Raw genomic sequence first — 23,675 nt, 5'->3', positions numbered from 1 at the left:
AAAACAACAGCAGAAAATATTTTACTAAATTGTAGTTATGAGTTGTGCTTTTATATTTTTTTAACCTTTCCAGTTTTAAAACTGTAAACATCACCACCTTGGAAGGAATACCCAAAACCTACATAAGTTCATTCTGCATTTTTTAGCCAGGAGTCATTATCTCACGGGGGTCCCGCATATCAGACTTCATATTTGACTCCACTACAATAGCATTTACTGCAGTTAGGAGCAATAACGTTCAGTGTAGTGACTGCTCCTTTTTATACACATATGGCTTAAAAAAAAGATTACAAATATAAAAAATCTGAAAGCAGCCTTTTCTTTCTTTCTTTCTCTAAAAACAAAACCTTTGTAATTTTAAGAAAGCGACTATAGATTATCCTCTAAATGGAAATGAATACCTTTGTCTGTTATACAAGGGGTGCACTTACTCTGCTTCCTGTAACCTTGCCTGCATGACTCCTGGAAACACTATGCTGATCCACTGTGGCCCTGAGTTGTAGGATATCAGCACACAGTGAAATGTCAGAAGCACGTAACAGTTTGTGTTTCCAGAAAATGTGCAAGAATGGAAACACAGGGGAATTCCAGAAAAGACAAGAAAGCCAGAAAGAAGGGATTAACATAATGGATAAAACAAGTACAAAACAAGCTAGAGGGTGAGAAATTTCATAATACACACACTGTCACGAGGTACAGAGGAAAAGGGTAAAACTTGACAGGGTTCCTGAAAAGTGGCAGAGGACACAAACTTGACATGGAACATAAAGAGGGGCACAGGAAAAAAAGTGTACAATCTTGGCAGAGAACCTCAAGAAGTAAATAGAAAGAGGACACACACTGGACAGGTAACATCAAGAGGGATGGGTGGAAGAGGACACACACTGGACAGGTAACATCAAGAGGAATTGGTGGAAGAGGACACACATTGGACAGGTAACATCAAGAGAGAGGGTGGAAGAGGACACACGCTGGACAGGTAACATCAAGAGGGATGGGAGGAAGAGAACACACCCTGGACAGGTAACATCAAGAGGGATGGGTGGAAAAGGACACACACGGGACAGGTAACATCAAGAGGGATGGGTGGAAGAGGACACACACTGGACAGGTAACATCAAGAGGGATGGGTGGAAGAGGACACACACTGGACAGGTAACATCAAGAGGGATGGGTGGAAGAGGAAACACACTGGACAGGTAACACTAAGAGAGATGGGAGGAAGAGGACACACACTGAACAGGTAACCTCAAGAGAGATGGGAGGGAACATCAAGACAGGTAACATCAAGAGGGATGGGAGGAAGAGAACACACCCTGGACAGGTAACATAAAGAGGGATGGGTGGAAGAGGACACCCACTGGACAGGTAACCTCAAGAGGGATGGGAGGAAGAGGACACACACTGGACAGGTAACATCAAGAGGGATGGGAGGAAGAGGACACACACTGGACAAGTAACATCAAGAGGGATGGGAGGAAGAGGACACAAACTGGACAGGTAACATCAAGAGGGATGGGAGGAAGAGGACACACACTGGACAGGTAACATCAAGAGCGATGGGAGGGAAGAGGACACATACTGGACAGGAAACACCAAGATGAATGGGAGGAAGAGGACACACACTGGACAGGTAACATCAAGAGGGATGGGAGGAAGAGGACACACACTGGACAGGTAGCATCAAGAGAGATGGGAGGGAAGAGGGCACCCACTGGACAGGTAACCTCAAGAGGGATGGGAGGAAGAGGACACACACTGGACAGGTAACATCAAGAGGGATGGGAGGAAGAGGACACACACTGGACAAGTAACATCAAGAGGGATGGGAGGAAGAGGACACAAACTGGACAGGTAACATCAAGAGGGATGGGAGGAAGAGGACACACACTGGACAGGTAACATCAAGAGCGATGGGAGGGAAGAGGACACATACTGGACAGGAAACACCAAGAGGAATGGGAGGAAGAGGACACACACTGGACAAGTAACATCAAGAGGGATGGGAGGAAGAGGACACAAACTGGACAGGTAACATCAAGAGGGATGGGAGGAAGAGGACACACACTGGACAGGTAGCATCAAGAGAGATGGGAGGGAAGAGGGCACCCACTGGACAGGTAACCTCAAGAGGGATGGGAGGAAGAGGACACACACTGGACAGGTAACATCAAGAGGGATGGGAGGAAGAGGACACACACTGGACAAGTAACATCAAGAGGGATGGGAGGAAGAGGACACAAACTGGACAGGTAACATCAAGAGGGATGGGAGGAAGAGGACACACACTGGACAGGTAACATCAAGAGCGATGGGAGGGAAGAGGACACATACTGGACAGGAAACACCAAGAGGAATGGGAGGAAGAGGACACACACTGGACAGGTAACATCAAGAGGGATGGGAGGAAGAGGACACACACTGGACAGGTAACATCAAGAGGGATGGGAGGAAGAGGACACACACTGGACAGGTAACATCAAGAGGGATGGGTGGAAGAGGACACACACTGGACAGGTAACATTAAGAGAGAGGGTGGAAGAGGACACACACTGGACAGGTAACATCAAGAGGGATGGGAGGAAGAGGACACACCCTGGACAGGTAACATCAAGAGCGATGGGAGGGAAGAGGACACACACTGGGCAGGTAACATCAAGATGGATGGGAGGAAGATGACACACACTGGACAGGTAACATCAAGAGGGATGGGAGGAAGAGGACACACACTGGACAGGAAACACCAAGAGGAATGGGAGGAAGAGGACCCACACTGGACAGGTAGCATCAAGAGAGATGGGAGGGAAGAGGGCACCCACTGGACAGGTAACCTCAAGAGGGATGGGAGGAAGAGGACACACACTGGACAGGTAACATCAAGAGGGATGGGAGGAAGAGGACACACACTGGACAGGTAACATTAAGAGGGATTGGGAGGAATTGGACAGTGAACATCATGCAGGACAGATAAATCAACCTGGAATTTGACAGCGAACCTCAAGGAGGACAGGAAAATAGGACAAATATGACAGGGAACCTCAAAAGAGACAGGGGAAGAGGACATTGAACTATTATACATGCTTGGTTATCACTAATGTTTGAAGTCAAAAAAGTTATAACTATAGTGTCCCTTTAAACATCTCTCCAGTTTATAGATGGCCCTCTCAGGCTCTCTCTAGCAAACTAGCAGAAGTTATTTAAAACCTAGTTATTATTTGCTCAGGATGATATCCCTATGAAAGTTTTACTGATGACACTGAAACATTGACTATTTTACTTTTTTATTGGACTAACATTGTAGCGGAGAGCTGATATTCTACAGGTTATCTCCACTTAAAATTCCAGGGAGGCTCAGGAACAAGTATTACAAATCCATGAAGCAATAATTACAGCAGGCAAGAAAATCCACGAATATCTCAATATAAATCCCAATGACTGCACGACACACAGCATCAGGAGCAGAACTGAACTTTTAATCCACACAACCTTCTTTTAAAGCTTTCTCCCATGCAAGGGAGGGATTCACATTAATTAGTACAGTATCCAATAGTGTAACTTACCTCCCACACATCTCCTCCCCTCAGTGTGACACATAATCCACTTATACATACTGTAGTACCCCAAAACAGTCAGAATTATATACTGGGTACCCCCTGGTAGCCCTGATCTGGGTGACTAACATATTCAAAATTCACCCAGATCGGACTAGGGGTTCGGGAGTTAGATGGAAGGTGAAATTAGACCGACCGCACACGAGGTAGTATCCGAAAAAGGCTCCATGTGTTTTGGCCTTGCGGTCGGTCTCCGTTCGGGAGTTAAAATACTTGCCATCCACAGCTAATCTTACATTCGTATTAATTCCCTTGTTCGGGACATTTATTTTACCGAACGCGGGGCTGGTTGGCCCCTCTGTTCGTGAGTTACGGAGCTCTGAAGGTCTCAGCGGTGTTCGGTTGTTTGAGTGTCCGATTTGAGTTCCAGATACTCGACGACCAAACACTGCTGAGATTTTTTTGAGTAAGATAGCCGCCGCCACGCGGTTCGTATGCTGAACGGCAAAGGCAATTTCATGGTCAATTAGTTTGCGGTTACAGAGTGTGAAAGCTTAATGAGGTGCACACTTCTCGCTGGGGTGGTCTGATGGTTCGGTATTTTCATTCGTATGAAAAACGGAATGAAAACTACTGAACAATTAGACGATAGCTACATACAATACTGTTACACATGGCCATAATTACACAAAATACATTTTTAAAACGAATTCTTGAGGACAGCCCAATGCCATCCGCTACAAACATAAAAGTATTGCTTCACACCTGAGAAGAGAAGGAAACTCTCAAAAGCTCATCTTAAGTATAATGTTGGTCCAATAAAAAAGTTATCATTGCATACTGCTGTACTCTGGTATTTTGGCATCTGTTTCCAGGAAAGTAATAAAGATCTGTATCACCTTGTCTTGAAGGAACACTATTGGGTCAGGAACACAAACATGTATTCCTGACCCTATAGTGTTAAAAACACCATTTAGCCTCCCTACCCCCAAAAATATAGTAAAATCCTACTTTTATTCGACTCTGCTGCTGCTGGCAATGCACCTGATCTGCTTGCTTGGCTGACATCATCAGAAGATATGATCTGAGCCTATGAAAGCATTGGATTGGCTGAGCTTGTCAAGAAGGAAGATCAGGGGCAGAGCCAGCACAAGCCAAACACAGCCCTGGCTCATAGAGATGCATGGAATAAATTCTATGAGGAAAGTTCAGTGTCCTAATGCAGAGGGTGGAGACACAATGTCAGTGATGCACACTGTGCAGCACTGCCTCAGGAAGCACCTCTAGTAGCCATATGAGGAGTGGTCAGTGGAGGTATCACTATGCTGTAATGTAAACACTGCCTTTTCTCTGAAAATACAGTGTTTACGGCAAAAAGCCTGAAGGGAATGATGATATACACCAGAAGAAATACAATAAGCTGTAGTTGTTCTGGTGACTATAGTGTCCCTTTAAACAGGCCAGGCTAGAAAGCCGCATGTGCATCAGATACATACAGTATAAAGTATCATGCTGAATCACTATTACTGGAGGTGTTCACATACAGAGAAATAGTGCAATGGCTATAAAGCAAACAACCTTGCAAAGTGAATAACATCCTCTGAGGTGATTATGCTAAAGGCGGTAACGATCTTTATTAAGTATTGAATGTTGTGGAGTCATGCAGATACCCTAATGTATAGCACAGAATGTCACTTGTAATTGAGAATAATTGAAATAAGTAGCATTTTATCACATACTGGAAAATATGCAAAGACTAGGGTTTCAAGAACACATACCTCCATACATCGCTTCCCTTCGAGAACATAGAAGAACGAATAACCTCTGGCGCCATCCAGGCATAGGTCCCTGCAGCACTCATTTTGGTGGTTCTGTGCCATTCCCTTGCCAGGCCAAAGTCTGTGATCTTAAGGACTTTATTACTAAGGTCGCCGTTCTCTACCATTTCCGATATTAAAACTGTAACAAACATAAACAGAGTCAAATAGTAAAAATGTGGGACTTTTTTTGTTGTTGTAATATATAAATATTTATATTGCATGAGAAAAATGTCCCACAATGCTCCAGGTCAGGTTGCAATGAATGTTATAAGACAACTTTGAGCCAGTACGTACATGTGCTTATGAACTACTGTAAACTAAAGCATCACATTGTAGACAATAAAAACCATGTTATGTCAAAAACATTTTAACTTGTGAATAGGATATTCCATGGGCAGTTTTATTGACCTGTATAAAACTCAATAACAAAATAGATTTAAAACAACAGAACAAAATCAAAACCAAAAAAACTATAACTGTGTAAAACAACGTAAAACTCTCACTGGATTCTTTATTTTGTTGATATAGTGTGTGTGGTCTGGTCTTATAAAACGTGGTAAGGGAGATGTGTATTGTGCATGTTAGTTTATCCATTAAGTGGTTTTCTTCAATATTTGCTTTTTACTTCAGTAATTCTCATTTCGCTTTGGATCTGTATAACATATACCTTGCTAGTATGTGCCTTTTGTTGTTCCAAATAAAGTTATCTATTAGTCTCCACGTACCTTCGAGGTCCCTCTTTGGGAGTAGCAGTGGTAGGGCTTGTAATAAAAAGAGTAACCCCCATCCAAGAAATTGGTTCATCCCCCCATGTTTCCAGGACTATTTTCCTTTGAAATAGGATCAGATAGTTGGCTCTGTATCAAGTTTTATATTCATTAGTAACGGTTATCCCTAGATATTTTATGCATTTGCTAGGTATGTGGTAGTCGGATCGAACCCCGTCCATGTCGGAAGCTGATAGGTGCATAGGCATGGCATTGGATTTATCTACATTTACCTTGTAACCAGAGAGAAGTCCAAAATTCAAACAAGGTGGGCAGAGATGCTACCGGCTCTGAAACCGTAAGACTGACATCATAGTCGTTGGAGATCCCTACCGTTATACCTTTCACACTAGGGCTCTCTCTTCTCTTGGTTCAAAGGTCAAGGAAAATGTGTCAGGCTCTGTTCTATCCCCTTTCTTTCCCCAAATGATTTATGTTCCCCTGGCTCTATACCTTCCCTCTCCAGAATGTCATCTGTGGTACTTAGCCATCATCACCATGGAACTGGAATTGGCCACTCTATCCTCCCTTTCTCGGCAACCTTTACCCCTTGTGTTTTCCCCCTTTTCCAACCAGCCAGGAGAACGCTCATTAGATGGAAGGTACTATGGACTATGAGAAATACTCGCTCCCTAAAAGCCAGGGGAGCTCCCGATATTCAACTGGCCAAGATCACTTTCCCTCTGGAACTATTTTGGGCTTAGTCCTCGTGTGCGGCCAGTCAGAACTTTACCCCAGTGGCAATTGGACAATTCATTATGAATCCGGGGGCACTTAGATTAACTCGGGTGCTCGGAAAAACGCTATTCATGGATGCTTGGCATGTGGGGTTCCTGTATGGTTTTACTGTGTTTTGTGATTTTCTTTTTTGGATTTTTTTTTTTATATACATACATATAAATGGTGTATCCGTGAGATAATTAGTGTGCAGGCAGCAACTCTATTTCCGAGTCACAGTGGCGCCTGGGCTGAATAAAGACCCCATGCTGGGGTCTGTGCATAAAAAGCCACGTTTGGCTCAATAAAAAATCAGTTATACTCCCAGAAATGTGTGTCGTCCAGTTACTGGGGGGAAAGGGCTATATTCACTAACTAGCGCTTTGTTCAGGCTCGAAAGGATTTCAGCAGAGATATTCAGTCTCAGGAATGCAGCTTTGATACAGAAAATAATAGAGGGGTGATGGGACACCCCTGTCTGGTCTCATTCCAAATTGGGAAGGGTGAGGATCCTGCTCCCGGGAGAATCAGATGGGCCCTCATGTCTGTATATGGTGCTCTGATGGCCTCTGTGAATGGCGGGGGAAACCCCTAGTGTTCCAGCAATTGAAACAAGCATGGCCACTCCACTCTATCAAACGCCTTCTCCAAGTCCAGAGATAGAAGCAGAGAACACGTCCGAGAAGCTTTCATAGGCCACACCAGGTCTGCCACTCTTCTCGTATTTTAATATAGTTTGGGTTCAGAGATAAATCCCACTTGGTCTGTCTGACAGCCAGAACATTTACTAACAATTTGATCAAATGATGTTTCTATAGGATACCATGCTTCTTTACATTGTAATAGGATGTTAGCCAATGTCATCTCAGGTGATAAAGGGTCATCGTTCATTGCTGCATTGACATCAAGTGGGGAACGAAGCAATACCTAAATGTTTTATAATATGCGTCACTAAAGACATCAAGACCTGGGGGTTTGTTGCCCTTTAAGGAGGATAGAGCATCTGAGATTTCATCTTCCGTTCTATTTTCCTTCAACTTCTCTACAATATTGCTCGGTATAGAAGGTAGAGATAATGTGCTTAAGAAGCTCTGTAAGGAGTGCTGATGCTTACCATTCGAGTTGGAATGTGTAGGTGAGTGTTTGTATAATTAGTAATAACAGTTTTGGAACATTAAGTATATAACTTCCATGAATTCACCACTCTTTCCCCAGGGCTAATTATTCCTACTATAGATTGGAATTGTATGCAAATGGTTGACAGACATGCATACAATTCCACAACAGCATGCATTCGACAATCAATAGGAATAAAAGCATGGCATGAGTTAGAACTGCACATTTTCAATATGTTACTCAGACTTAATATATCAGTAAATCGAAAACAGGAGCGGTACACGTAAAATACTATGTAAACCGATGGCATAATAAAACAGAATAATAAAGTATAACATAGGAACATGCTTGGTCTATTATGCTTCTATAAAATACTGACATGCTAGAAATAGGAAGAAAAGGTCGCTTAACTGAGCTAACCTTGTATTAGCAGGATCGTATATGAGTGAAACAGAGTGTAGTTATTTGCCAATAGTGCTTTTCTGCATGCCCAAGAGTATTGAGGTCTATAGAGGATCATGAGAGATCCTCCACTGAAAGAGCTTTTTTTTTTTTAACCTTACCACCGTCACTGGTGATGGCTGGGAAAAATAAGCTTGACAGAGGTATCTCCATGTAGGAAATATACGGAGATAAAGTGGTCCCTAATTTGTCTCTTTATATCTTTTGACTGTGAAATCCCAAGTCATCCTGAGCATTTTGATAAATCTCCAATTATCATGAAATACTCTTTTTTGATCTGGGGAGTGAGGAGAGGGTAACAGAGCTGCTGGAAGTAGAGTTAACTACAATATCAAATAGTTACTTTCACAGCTGGGTGGCTTGTTACACTGTGAATACTTTCTTTCACGTTCTTCATTTTGTTACATGATTACAATCTATTCTATACACCAGACAGGATATCCCTGTTTATCAGTGAAATCTATTTTCTTTGTTGTTGTGTTTAATAATAAGATTGTAAAACCCAAACAGTACTGGTGCTGCACTGCTGGCTGGGAGTCACAAGACTCATGTTGACCTCAGCACCCCCATTAATTCTGTTGGGACTTCAAATTGTAAGTCCTTATTGTAGTAGTGTTCTTAGATAGGGCCAAGGTCGCTCAGAATTCCACATCAATAGGACGCTGCCAGACCTTTTGATAGTTATAGTTGCCCAAGACGAATTAGAAAATAGAAATAAAGATTTTGAATGATTTCTTACCGCCCACCAAAAACAAACAAAAAACCCTATCTATTGCTTCCTGTATTTCAAAAATATTTGCCAGCATCAACCGGCTACTACTGCAGGGTACTTTCACTAAATACCCAACTGCAGTAAATTTCACCATATTCAATGCTTTCCTATATGGAGGTCTAATGCACGTGTGATGCTTGCCATGCATGCACATTAGCACCCGCTCGTCGTGTGAGTTCGAAGTGGGCGGTGCCACAACCCAGTGTCGAGGCACATCAGTGCTGTGATCAGGTAAGTAAAGGGTTTTTAACCCTGTATTAACCGGGGAGGGGGAGGCAGAGGGAGCTATAGTGCCAGGAATACAGCTTTGTATTATTGGTACTATAGTATGCCTTTAATTCAGCAGTCTGATTTTCAATTCTCTATATTTCAGAGAATCATGAATACACCCTTCTCGTTCCTGATTATGGCGGTTTATTTTATATATCCATACATCTGTGCTTGGAGGATATTCTAAATATACATTCAGAGCAGGGGAAATGTTTTCTTTCCATGTCAGTAACATTGTTAAAAGAAGTTGAATCCCCCCTTTTCGCATAGTTGTGGCCTGCAGGTTTTAGAATATCTGTAGCTTGTGTTGTATGAAAAATACATAACTTCCTACAATGTATAAATGGCCCATCTTTTTATATTAAAACATTACATATGTGTGTAAAATTAGAACGGACAAGACAATAAATCTTGAAACCAGCATGTTTGATCCAAACAACATTTCCTTAATACCTACAATCTATGAATCCAGTGCTGTGGATGCATTGACACTATGTAAATAAATGATTATATAACTTGCCTTTTTAGTCTGCCCTACACACTGGCCGCCCTCAGTCCGTTTTCATTTATTGTGTTGATGGATCTGAACTCTTCACAATGCCAAAAGGGATTAAGGTCAGAAAAGGGGTTAATAGCTGACTTCGCAGATCGTTCATGGACTGCAAAGGAAGTCTGACCTTAGCAGATAATGGGCTTCCTGAGGAAAGGTCTCAATAATAACAATTTACTGGTAAACAAAAAAACAAAAAAAGTGTCCTTTTCCTCAGCTGTGCCATTTGTAGATGTATGTAGTAGGATTTCAAATGCTTTGTTCTGTTACAAATATTTCATTGCTCTACCAACACAACAATAATTTTTTTTTTTTTTGAAAGTCGTTTTTATCTATTTTTTATTTCCATATAGCCCTGTTCTGGGTCAGGCCTCCCTCTAATCCTGCAAAAGGGTAGCTAGTGCAAGACACCTTAAAAAAAAAAAAAAAAAAATTTAAAAAAAAAACAAAAAAAAACAAAAACACACAAACACTTATCTGTACAGAGCCGATAGCCATGAGGCAATCAACACACCATAACCACTAAAAGAGTCCTGTAGTAGCTATAACGCCAGGAGTCCCTGAACACTGTCCCACTGTTAAAAGTCAAAGCATTTTCAAATTGTTTGACACTTACCATTCCAAATTTTATATAGGGCACTTCAGAAAAATGGGCAGAAAGTGCCAAGATGGTAACAATTTGAAAGATCTAAAGAACATGGACACGAGGTGGGTATATGAAATGAGCTCTCTTTCCTTCTAGGTCTTAATTTTGCTTTTGAGTTAAAAAAAAAAAAAAAAAAAAAGTAGCAGGATTTTTACAGTCGCCCTTCCCACCACTTTTTGTTTTTTATTTGAATATTCTTCATGAATATTTTTCATTTAACATTTTCTATTAAATGTTAAATTATTATTTGTGCTAATCAATCTTACTCTTTTTGTGTGCATCTCCTTAAAAGGAACACAAGAACGTATTCCTGAGAGTCTATATAGTGTTTAAAAACACCACCTACTTCCCCCTGGCCTGCCCTTACCCCCCTAAATATAGTAAACTCTTACTTTTACTACAGTCTCCTCCTGATGGCTCTGACCCTGATCTGTCTGCTTGGCGGACTGCTTTTCCATAGGATTGTCAAGAATTAGATCAGGGGCAGAGCCAACACAGCCCTGGCCAATCATCATCTCCTCATAGAGATGCATTGAATCAATGTAGCTCTATGAGGAAAGTTCAGTGTCTCCATGCAAAGGGAGGAGACACTAAATGGCAGTGCTGCACACTGTGCATCACTGACCCAGGAAGCACCTCTAGTAGCCATCTAAGAAACTGCCAGTGGAGGTACCCATAGGCTGTAATATAAACACTGAATTTTCTCTGAAAACACTGCGTTTACTGCAAAAAGCCTGAAGGGAATTATACTCCTCAGAGCAAATACAATAAGCTGTAGTTGTTCTGGTGACTATAGTGTCCCTTTAAATAACTTAAATTAAAAGTATTCCAATGTCCATAAAACGTTTTCATGAACTCATTATAGGAGGCTATAATATTTCTGGAAATGACACCACTGAACAAAAAAACATTGAAAATCACCTATAATTTATTTTATATATTTTTTTTAATTATAGTAAACATTTAGAAAATTACATCACAAGTCAGGCTAGTCGTGGGCACACATTGCCTTTAAGAAAGAGAAATAGAAAAAAGTTTTTTTTATTGTCCGCTTCTTGGTATTCTTTCTATGCTGACTGCCAGGTATAACGTTGTTGGGGCAAATAGATTCTGACACTTTTCAAAAATCCTTAGCATCAGAGTTTCCAAAATGTCAAATTTCACAAGTGAGAAAATTTGCGGACCAGGAAGAATCTGCTTTGGATAATGAAGAGCTTGTAGAGGTATATAAAAGCTACCCAGCAGACTTTTAATGTGCACCTACAGATCTACCTGTTGAAATGTGTTGTGTTTGGATGTGTCCAGTACCCGAGAAATCTACATAAGATTATTCACCTCACTAGAAAAATACTTTATTAAATAAATACTGGCACTGTTATACTGGACTTCTGTCTAATAGACATTACACGGGGATAATTTTTGGAGATTGTTTTTGTAAGTTACAACTTATTTTTAATGTTTCCATTTATACCACACCAAGTTGTCCATTTTCTCTTTGGCAGAATCTTTAAAAAGAATAATGGTCTTATCTATGGCTGAGCACCTAGAGGTGCATCTTACAGGGCCAACTCACGGCTCTTCCACATGTGAGTGGCAATGATATTTTTGTGTACTAATTAAGCTACCTTTGGAGAACCCTGTGTTTTTTGTATTTATATTTTCGATTTCAAACTTGTACATATTTTTTCTAACTTCTAAAAAGTATTATACTGTATTTTTTTATATGTAACATATCGTGTCTAATTTGACCATTACTTTTAAAACATTTAGTGAACAAGTCCTACAAGGTCCTCAATAACTCCACTTCACTATGTTTCCTCTGTCTCATCAAATACACCGCTTCTCATTCCCTTTGTATGCAAGTGAAATTCTGCTTGTTCCTATACTGCCAAAACATCTGCAGGAATTGTCAAAAGCAACACTATATCCTGTACCATCAGACTGCGGGAATTTTCAAGGGCAGACACGTACTCTGTACCATCAGACTCTGCCCTAGCATCCATGCCTCTAAGAAAGCACTGAATACACCTCTTTAGGAAATCCTACCATCTTCCTTGTTCTCCTCGGTTGCCATGCCTCCACAGCCCAACTCATGCTCTCTCCTTCTACAAGTTTATTTCGCCACGCATTTTATCTATGAAAACCTCCTCCTCTCTGTCATGCCTTGTGTGTGTACCCCTTCCTCATAAGATTATAAACTTGTTTGAGCAGTACCTTCTTCAACTCTTGTCTTAATATTTTGTATGTCAATTATATAATTGTACAGCGCTGTGGAATATGTTGGCGCTATATAAAAATAAAAATAGTGAAAATAATCAATCCAACTATACCTCTAAGCATAGGGTTAAATGGCGCAGTATATTGCCTATTGTCAATGGAATGGTTATTACTGATGTGTGCTTAGTTCGGAATTCACTCTGAATTCTCGGAAGGCTGCAATGGTACGAGTTCATGCTGAGCAATGCATTAAATAATTCAGGCCTGCAATTTGTACTTGTAACGGCTACCCAGATAGAGAGAGGGTTTCTGCCGTTGGGGACGTCCTTTTTCCCTGCAAGCTGCTGTGGAGAGGTAGGCTGATGTAATCCCATCCACGATATCCAGAGCGAAGATCAGGTTCAGCTGCAACAGGAACAGAATAACCTTCCCAAACAATCCCCTTTCAAGAACGAGACGAGGCTACGTTATGAAGGGTCAAGATGAACTGAGGACTGGGACACCCAGCCTGCTTTTTATTAGAAAAGGGTACACACAAGACACTCCCAGGGGGAGGATGAAAACAACCAATTATGCACAGGGTAACACCCCCACGTCTCCTCCCCTCAGATAACCACATAATACAATTAGAACATACAATATTTTACCCCAGTTCTGGATGTACCCCAAAAACAGGGGGTACACCTTTAAATCCGGCACCGCTTGAGAGATCTTAATTAGGGGAACACTCTGTCCAAAAATCAGCCCGATTGGATGAACGGTTCGGGAGTTACAGAGTTTCAAAGTTTTGACCGACCGCACAGACCAACTAGCCGAAAATAGTTCCATGAGTTTTGGCCTTGCGGTCGGTCTCTGTTCGCACGGTAAAACGGCATGAAAATCTTGTCATCCATCCGAATCGCGGGGTTCGCTGAAATCCCCATAGATGACTGAGTGTAACTACCGAATGGTGGAGTGTTCGGTAGTTTCTGTGCGAACTTATGGAGGTCTGGAGGACTCAGCGGTGTTCGCCTGTTTGCGTATCCGTTTTCAGTTCCATGCGGTTACAGGCAAACACCGCTGTTCGTACACAAGATGGCCGCGAACACGTGTAAAGTCCTGAAATGGCGGCCACCTATATTTCACATACGGACTTCGCACGAAATCAGGCGAACAGAGGTATGAACCGAACAAAAGAAAGGACTAAGTAGAAAGGATCTGTTACACTGCTCCCCTCTTGTGGAACACTCCGGCAGACCCGGATTGATCCTTTTCGGGTCAACTTGGGGCTGTCCGGTCCCTTGTTAGGGTAATAGTTCTGTTTGTCTGGACAGACCATCGGCATTCCCGTTAAACCTGCCCGGGCGGTATTGAATGGAAAAGTTGTAGGGTTGCAGTGCTAGGCTCCATCTCAACAAGCGTCCATTATCTCCAGCTACTCGGTTTAACCACACCAGGGGGTTATGGTCGGTGATTAATGTAAATTCCTGTCCGTACAAATATGGGGTGAGTTTCTTTAATGCCCAGACCAGGGCTAAGCATTCCTTTTCCACTGCCGCGTAGCTCACTTCTCTAGGTAACAGTTTCCTACTGAGATACGCGACAGGGTGCTCGCCTCCATCTTCTCCGACCTGGCTTAGAACTGCCCCCAGTCCATACATGGATGCATCTGTATGAACGACAAATCTTTTGTTAGGGACGGGGGCAGACAGGACAGGTGCATGAATCAAAGCATTCTTTAGGGCCTGAAAGGCTGTTTCACAGGCGGGAGACCACAGGACTATCCTAGGCAAGTTCTTTTTGGTTAGGTCTGTTAATGGTTTTGCGATGGTACTATAGTCAGGGACAAACCTCCTATAATATCCTGCGGTCCCCAAAAATGCTAATACTTGAGTTTTGGTGTGGGGTGTGGGCCAGTTAGCTACAGCTTCAATTTTAGCGGGTTCTGGGCGCTGCTTCCCACATCCCACTCGATGTCCCAGGTACTGGACTTCTGCCATGCCGAAGTTACACTTTTCTGGTTTCAGAGTCAACCCTGCGGCCCGAATCTGATCCAGTACGGCCTCTACATGCCTTAAGTGCTCTCCCCAGGTTTCGCTATAAATCGCAATGTCATCCAGGTACGCGCAGGCGAAATCCTGGAAGCCATCAAGGAGGCGGTCCACTAAGCGCTGAAATGTAGCCGGGGCGTTCTTCATCCCAAATGGCATGACCTTAAATTGGTACAAGCCAAATGGGGTGACAAAGGCCGACTTAGGGATAGCCTCCTTGGCCAGGGGAATCTGCCAATACCCTTTACACAAATCGATAGTGGTCAGATAACGTCCCCTGGCAATACGATCTAATAGCTCGTCTACTCGGGGCATGGGATATGCGTCTGTCAGGGTTTTGTCATTGAGACGTCGATAATCGACACAGAACCGGGTAGTCCCATCCTTTTTGGGGACTAGGACCACCGGTGAGGCCCACGGGCTGTCAGATGGCTCTATCACTCCTAGTCTTAGCATCTCCTGGATTTCCTTCCTCATCTCATCTTTTACTGCCTCAGGGATCCTATAGGGAGTTTGCCGGAGAGGGGGTTGACCTGGGGTCTCTACATAGTGAGTTGCTAAGGGGGTGTATCCGGGCTCTTGGGAAAACGTCAACCTCTTTTCAGTCAGCAGTTGTCGGATCTGTCCCTTCTCAGCGGGGGTTAGCCGCTCCCCTAGCTGTATGGTATTGAGCAGGGTCTTAGGTTCCGAGTTAGCTAAAAGGTCGGGTATGGGTAAGCTGTCAGGGTCTTCAGTGGCTGGTATACATATGGCTGCTATATCCTCGGGCCTTTCTTGGTATTCTTTTAATAAATTTACGTGAAAGGACTTCTGGATCCTTTCATCTTTGCTGCTGGCAATTACATAGGTGGTGTCACATACCTGTGCTACCACTTTGTAAGGGCCCTGCCAGGAGGTCTGGAGCTTATTCCCTTTGACAGGTCTAAGCACCAGCACCTTCTGGCCTACTTGGAACGTTCGCTGGCGGGCGCCCTGATCGTACCAACGTTTCTGCCGGCCCTGGGCCGCATGGAGATGGTCCCGTGCCATCCGGGCTAACTGTTCCATGCGGTCCCGCATTTCTAGTACATATGGCACGATGGGGACACCCTCATGTTCTGTCTCTCCCTCCCAGTGCTCTCGGATGAGGTCGAGAGGGCCTCGTACTCTCCGGCCATAGAGCAGTTCAAAGGGAGAGAACCCTGTGGATTCCTGTGGCACCTCCCGATAAGCGAACAGGAGGTGCGGCAAGAATCGTTCCCAATCTTTGTATTCCGCTGTAAAGGTCCGTAGCAATTGCTTTAGGGTACCGTTAAAACGTTCACAGAGACCGTTAGTCTGAGGGTGGTACGGGGAACTAAGTAGGGGTTTAATACTACAAACCTTCCATAGCTGCTGGGTTAGGTCTGCGGTAAACTGGGTCCCTCTATCGGACAAGATTTCCTGAGGAAATCCCACTCGGGTGAATATCCCGACTAGAGCACTGGCGACAGTGTCAGCCTGGATATTCGTCAGAGCGACAGCTTCCGGGTAGCGAGTAGCATAGTCCACTACGGTAAGGATGTATTTCTTACCAGAGGGACTGGGGTTAGGTAGGGGTCCCACTAGGTCGACTGCCACCCTGCTAAATGGTTCCTCGATCACAGGCATAGGTAACAGTCGAGCTTTAGGGTGATCTCCTCTCTTCCCTACCCGTTGGCATACGTCACAAGTGCTGCAGTAACGTCGTACATCCTTTGAGATCCCCGGCCAAAAGAATGTCTGGGTGATCCGGAAGGTGGTACGGTTACCCCCTAGATGCCCTGCCAACGGAATGTCGTGTCCGATTCGGAGAAGCTCCAACCGGTACTTTCTGGGTACCACTAGTTGGCGCTTCTGCGAAGGGGGACAGCCTCTCTTTTTCCCTTCCGTCAGTCTGTACAACCTGTCCCCATCCCATAGGAAACGTTCCTGTTTGCCCTCCCTACTGTCTGCTAATTCTCGATACTTTTGGAGGGTGGGGTCCTCTCTAGTTTCCCTCCCAAACTCCTCTGGGGTGTCCCAAGCTATGGGCCTGCTTGTTGTAGTGGGGTTACATGTGGGTGCTTGGCTTACCTGGGTCTCCCGGCCTGTATTAGGGTCATCTGTGACACGGGCCTGTGAGCGGGTGGTTACGGGACAAGCGGCAGCAGGTGTGGGCAAATATGCTGAGGTCAAGGGGCCAATGTCATTTCCCAAGACGACCTCGGCAGGCAAGTTGTCCATGATGCCAACTGTGGTTTTCCCCGATCCGACTCCCCAGTCTAAGTGTACTCGGGCAGTGGGCAAGCGAAAAACAGCGCCCCCTGCGACCCGAACAGCAACAGTGCGGGTAGACACATTCTCTGGCTTTACTAGGTGTTTTTGGATCAACGTGATGGTAGCCCCGGTGTCTCTTAGGCCTTGTGCTGTTTGTCCATTCACCCGAACTTCCTGCCGATGATGCTGTCGGTTATCTGGCGAAGCAGCTTGTATGGGATCTGCTTCATACAAAATCCCCAGGCATTCCTCAGGGCCCATTTCAGCTTCCACACAGTGAGCTGCAGAGGGTCGTGATGCAGGGGCCTCTGCGTTGGGAGTTGTGCGTCTCCAATTGTTACTAGTGGATCTTAGGGGACAATATCGAGCAATATGTCCGAGGTTGCCGCAGTGATGGCACGTCACTTTCGACAAATCTCGGGGGTAGTTGGTAGGTCCCTGAGGACGGGGTGGTCCTGGTGGGACTGGAGCTCGAAACTCTGGGCGTGAGACAGCGGCTGGGGTACGTGGCTCTATCTTATGAGCTGGTCGTGGAGTACCCTGGCTTACTCTCCTTGTCTCGGCGTATTCATCGGCCAGCCGAGCCGCCTCATTTAAATTAGCGGGGCGCCGGTCTCGTACCCAGTCTTGTAGGTCCGCAGCCAAATTTTGGAAGAAATGTTCCATTAAGAACAATTGTAATATCTCCTCTCCGGTGTTGGCCTTACACCCTTGGACCCAATGTGATGCCACTCTTTGTAGTCGGTTGGCCCATTCCATGTGGGAGTCCACAGCTTTCTTTTTGGACTCCCGGAAGCGGCGACGGTAGGCTTCTGGGGTTACCGCATACCTGGTGAGCAGTGCCTCTTTTACTGTTTGGTACTGCGTGATCTCCTCTGTAGTGAGCGCTCGAAAAGCCTCACTAGCTTTTCCTGATAGTTTTCCCGCCAGGATAGTGACCCATTGCCCTGGCGGTATTTGATGTAGCGAGCACTGTCTTTCAAAGTCCGCCAAATACCCATCAATTTCCTCTTCATTTTCCGCAAAGGTTTTAAATGCATTGAAGGGAATTTTCTTTACTGTAGTAGTGGGTAGCGGGGTAGGAACTGTCTGTGTAGTGAGCTGTCTGGCTCTTACCAGTTCCATTTCTTGATCCCTCTTGGTTTGGATCTCTTCCCTTGTTTCCCGGAGTAGTTGGGTTATTAGCTCTGTAGACGTGACTGGATACAACGCTAATCTCCGCTGCACAATTGCCGTAATCACATCGTCCTCACTGATGGGTGCCCTGGGTTCCGTTACCTCCATGGACCTATCCATCTCGTCCAGCTCCAGCAGGTCAGCTATCAGCTCCCTCCGTGGTCTGTTGCTGGCACTCCTACCACGATTCTCCAATAAATCCTTTAGTGTGGGTCTTTTCAGCTTGGCATACTGAGACTCCATTCAGCACTTGCTCCTTGGATAAAAGGACCATCCCACCGCTTGCCACCAATGTAACGGCTACCCAGATAGAGAGAGGGTTTCTGCCGTTGGGGACGTCCTTTTTCCCTGCAAGCTGCTGTGGAGAGGTAGGCTGATGTAATCCCATCCACGATATCCAGAGCGAAGATCAGGTTCAGCTGCAACAGGAACAGAATAACCTTCCCAAACAATCCCCTTTCAAGAACGAGACGAGGCTACGTTATGAAGGGTCAAGATGAACTGAGGACTGGGACACCCAGCCTGCTTTTTATTAGAAAAGGGTACACACAAGACACTCCCAGGGGGAGGATGAAAACAACCAATTATGCACAGGGTAACACCCCCACGTCTCCTCCCCTCAGATAACCACATAATACAATTAGAACATACAATATTTTACCCCAGTTCTGGATGTACCCCAAAAACAGGGGGTACACCTTTAAATCCGGCACCGCTTGAGAGATCTTAATTAGGGGAACACTCTGTCCAAAAATCAGCCCGATTGGATGAACGGTTCGGGAGTTACAGAGTTTCAAAGTTTTGACCGACCGCACAGACCAACTAGCCGAAAATAGTTCCATGAGTTTTGGCCTTGCGGTCGGTCTCTGTTCGCACGGTAAAACGGCATGAAAATCTTGTCATCCATCCGAATCGCGGGGTTCGCTGAAATCCCCATAGATGACTGAGTGTAACTACCGAATGGTGGAGTGTTCGGTAGTTTCTGTGCGAACTTATGGAGGTCTGGAGGACTCAGCGGTGTTCGCCTGTTTGCGTATCCGTTTTCAGTTCCATGCGGTTACAGGCAAACACCGCTGTTCGTACACAAGATGGCCGCGAACACGTGTAAAGTCCTGAAATGGCGGCCACCTATATTTCACATACGGACTTCGCACGAAATCAGGCGAACAGAGGTATGAACCGAACAAAAGAAAGGACTAAGTAGAAAGGATCTGTTACAGTACTGAATCCTGCTGAATATGCAGGAGTCATCAGATCCTACAAAATGAACACAAGCGTCAATTATGCTATTCAGATGCACAAATTGCAAAAATTACATTGCAAGCCAGCTGTCCAGTGTTTCAAAAGGAATTTGCAGTATGTCTTCATGCTATGAAGAATCTTATTATAGCTACAGAATAATACAATTTTCCGCACATTAGGTGTCCTAAATAGCAGCTCACTCCATCTTTAAAATTACTAGCAAATACTAATATAACTACCGTATTTTCCGGCGTATAAGACGACCCCCAACTTTTCCAGTTAAAATATAGAGTTTGGGATATACTCACCGTTTCTGTGTATGTGTGCAAAGGATGCATTGTCTTTATGTGTAAGGTTTGCATTGTGTGTGTGTGTGTGTGTGTATAATGGATGCATTTTGTGTCTCTCTGTGTGTATAGGGATGCATGTTGTTGTTCTGTGTGTGTATAGGGATGCATTGTGTGTTTCTGTGTATGTATAGAGATGCATTCTGTGTGTGTTTGTGTGCGCGTAGTGTGAAAGAGCTCCCTGTCTTATAGAGCTCCCTCTTCCGTCCCTTAGAGCTCTCCCATGCCCCTTAGTGTTCTCCTCACTCCCCCCCTCCCTGTGTTCTCCTCACCCCCCCCTGTGTTCTCCTCACTCCCCCCCTCCCTGTGTTCTCCTCACTCCCCCCGCTCCCTGTGTTCTCCTCACTCCCCCCCTCCCTCCCTGTGTTCTCCTCACTCCCCCCCTCCCTCCCTGTGTTCTCCTCACTCCCCCCTCCCTCCCTGTGTTCTCCTCACTCCCCCCCTCCCTCCCTGTGTTCTCCTCACTCCCCCCCTCCCTCCCTGTGTTCTCCTCACTCCCCCCCCCCTCCCTGTGTTCTCCTCACTCCCCCCCCCTCCCTGTGTTCTCCTCACTCCCCCCCCCCTCCCTGTGTTCTCCTCACTCCCCCCCCCCTCCCTGTGTTCTCCTCACTCCCCCCCCCCTCCCGGTGTTCTCCTCACTCCCCCCCCCTCCCGGTGTTCTCCTCACTCCCCCCCCCCTCCCGGTGTTCTCCTCACTCCCCCCCCCCCTCCCGGTGTTCTCCTCACTCCCCCCCCCCCTCCCGGTGTTCTCCTCACTCCCCCCCCCTCCCTGTGTTCTCCTCACTCCCCCCCCCTCCCTGTGTTCTCCTCACTCCCCCCCCCTCCCTGTGTTCTCCTCACTCCCCCCCCTCCCTGTGTTCTCCTCACTCCCCCCCCCCTCCCTGTGTTCTCCTCACTCCCCCCCCCCTCCCTGTGTTCTCCTTACTCCCCCCCCCCTCCCTGTGTTCTCCTCACTCCCCCCCCCCTCCCGGTGTTCTCCTCACTCCCCCCCCTCCCTCCCGGTGTTCTCCTCACTCCCCCCCCCTCCCTCCCGGTGTTCTCCTCACTCCCCCCCCCTCCCTCCCGGTGTTCTCCTCACTCCCCCCCCCTCCCTCCCGGTGTTCTCCTCACTCCCCCCCCCTCCCTCCCGGTGTTCTCCTCACTCCCCCCCCCTCCCTCCCGGTGTTCTCCTCACTCCCCCCCCCTCCCTCCCGGTGTTCTCCTCACTCCCCCCCCCTGCCTCCCTGTGTTCTCCTCACTCCCCCCCCCCTCCCTCCCTGTGTTCTCTTCACTCCCCCCCTGTGTTCTCCTCACTCCCCCCCTCCCTCCCTGTGTTCTCCTCACTCCCCCCCCTCCCTCCCTGTGTTCTCCTCACTCCCCCCCCCTCCCTCCCTGTGTTCTCCTCACGCCACCCCTCCCTGTGTTCTCCTCACGCCACCCCTCCCTGTGTTCTCCTCACGCCACCCCTCCCTGTGTTCTCCTCACGCCACCCCTCCCTGTGTTCTCCTCACGCCACCCCTCCCTGTGTTCTCCTCACGCCACCCCTCCCTGTGTTCTCCTCATGCCACCCCTCCCTGTGTTCTCCTCATGCCACCCCTCCCTGTGTTCTCCTCATGCCACCCCTCCCTGTGTTCTCCTCACTCCCCCCCCTCCCTCCCTGTGTTCTCCTCACTCCCCCCCCTCCCTCCCTGTGTTCTCCTCACTCCCCCCCCTCCCTCCCGGTGTTCTCCTCACTCCCCCCCCCTCCCTCCCGGTGTTCTCCTCACTCCCCCCCCCTCCCTCCCGGTGTTCTCCTCACTCCCCCCCCCTCCCTCCCGGTGTTCTCCTCACTCCCCCCCCCTCCCTCCCGGTGTTCTCCTCACTCCCCCCCCTCCCTCCCGGTGTTCTCCTCACTCCCCCCCCCTCCCTCCCGGTGTTCTCCTCACTCCCCCCCCCTGCCTCCCTGTGTTCTCCTCACTCCCCCCCCCCCTCCCTCCCTGTGTTCTCCTCACTCCCCCCCTGTGTTCTCCTCACTCCCCCCCTCCCTCCCTGTGTTCTCCTCACTCCCCCCCCTCCCTCCCTGTGTTCTCCTCACTCCCCCCCCTCCCTCCCTGTGTTCTCCTCACGCCACCCCTCCCTGTGTTCTCCTCACGCCACCCCTCCCTGTGTTCTCCTCACGCCACCCCTCCCTGTGTTCTCCTCACGCCACCCCTCCCTGTGTTCTCCTCACGCCACCCCTCCCTGTGTTCTCCTCACGCCACCCCTCCCTGTGTTCTCCTCACGCCACCCCTCCCTGTGTTCTCCTCACGCCACCCCTCCCTGTGTTCTCCTCACGCCACCCCTCCCTGTGTTCTCCTCATGCCACCCCTCCCTGTGTTCTCCTCATGCCACCCCTCCCTGTGTTCTCCTCATGCCACCCCTCCCTGTGTTCTCCTCATGCCACCCCTCCCTGTGTTCTCCTCACTCCCCCCCCTCCCTCCCTGTGTTCTCCTCACTCCCCCCCCTCCCTCCCTGTGTTCTCCTCACTCCCCCCCCTCCCTCCCTGTGTTCTCCTCATGCCACCCCTCCCTGTGTTCTCCTCATGCCACCCCTCCCTGTGTTCTCCTCATGCCACCCCTCCCTGTGTTCTCCTCACTCCCCCCCCTCCCTCCCTGTGTTCTCCTCACTCCCCCCCCCCTCCCTCCCTGTGTTCTCCTCACTCCCCCCCCTGTGTTCTCCTCACTCCCCCCCTCCCTCCCTGTGTTCTCCTCACTCCCCCCCCTCCCTCCCTGTGTTCTCCTCACTCCCCCCCCCTCCCTCCCTGTGTTCTCCTCACGCCACCCCTCCCTGTGTTCTCCTCACGCCACCCCTCCCTGTGTTCTCCTCACGCCACCCCTCCCTGTGTTCTCCTCACGCCACCCCTCCCTGTGTTCTCCTCACGCCACCCCTCCCTGTGTTCTCCTCATGCCACCCCTCCCTGTGTTCTCCTCATGCCACCCCTCCCTGTGTTCTCCTCATGCCACCCCTCCCTGTGTTCTCCTCATGCCACCCCTCCCTGTGTTCTCCTCATGCCACCCCTCCCTGTGTTCTCCTCACTCCCCCCCTCCCTCCCTCCCTGTGTTCTCCTCACTCCCCCCCCTCCCTCCCTGTGTTCTCCTCACTCCCCCCCCCTCCCTCCCTGTGTTCTCCTCATGCCACCCCTCCCTGTGTTCTCCTCATGCCACCCCTCCCTGTGTTCTCCTCATGCCACCCCTCCCTGTGTTCTCCTCACTCCCCCCCCTCCCTCCCTGTGTTCTCCTCACTCCCCCCCCCTCCCTCCCTGTGTTCTCCTCACTCCCCCCCCCTCCCTCCCTGTGTTCTCCTCACTCCCCCCTCCCTCCCTGTGTTCTCCTCACTCCCCCCTCCCTCCCTGTGTTCTCCTCACTCCCCCCTCCCTCCCTGTGTTCTCCTCACTCCCCCCCCCCTCCCTGTGTTCTCCTCACTCCCCCCCATCCTCCCTCCCTGTGTTCTCCTCACTCCCCCCCATCCTCCCTGTGTTCACCTCACGCCACCCCTCCCTCCCTGTGTTCCTCACGCCACCCCTCCCTCCCTGTGTTCCTCACGCCACCCCTCCCTGTGTTCTCCTCACGCCACCCCTCCCTGTGTTCTCCTCATGCCACCCCTCCCTGTGTTCTCCTCATGCCACCCCTCCCTGTGTTCTCCTCACTCCCCCCTCCCTCCCTGTGTTCTCCTCACTCCCCCCCCCTCCCTCCCTGTGTTCTCCTCACTCCCCCCCCTCCCTCCCTGTGTTCTCCTCACT

General features: G+C 47.6%; 1 protein-coding gene across 2 annotated transcripts in view; it reads right to left on the bottom strand.

Moving 5' to 3' along the window:
• The window catches only part of MAP3K9 (mitogen-activated protein kinase kinase kinase 9), a 76,764-nt gene that overhangs the window by 23,653 nt on the left and 29,436 nt on the right, over positions 1 to 23,675 (bottom strand). For both annotated transcript variants that reach the window (XM_063439760.1, XM_063439761.1), the window contains exon 3: positions 5,330 to 5,510. In XM_063439760.1, coding sequence (XP_063295830.1) covers positions 5,330 to 5,510 — 181 coding nt within the window. The remainder of the gene's footprint in view (positions 1 to 5,329; positions 5,511 to 23,675) is intronic.

Source organism: Pelobates fuscus, chromosome 13 (assembly GCF_036172605.1).
Source record: "Pelobates fuscus isolate aPelFus1 chromosome 13, aPelFus1.pri, whole genome shotgun sequence".
Classification (NCBI taxonomy): Eukaryota; Metazoa; Chordata; class Amphibia; order Anura; family Pelobatidae; genus Pelobates; species Pelobates fuscus.
This window is presented reverse-complemented; position numbering and strand designations above follow the sequence as displayed.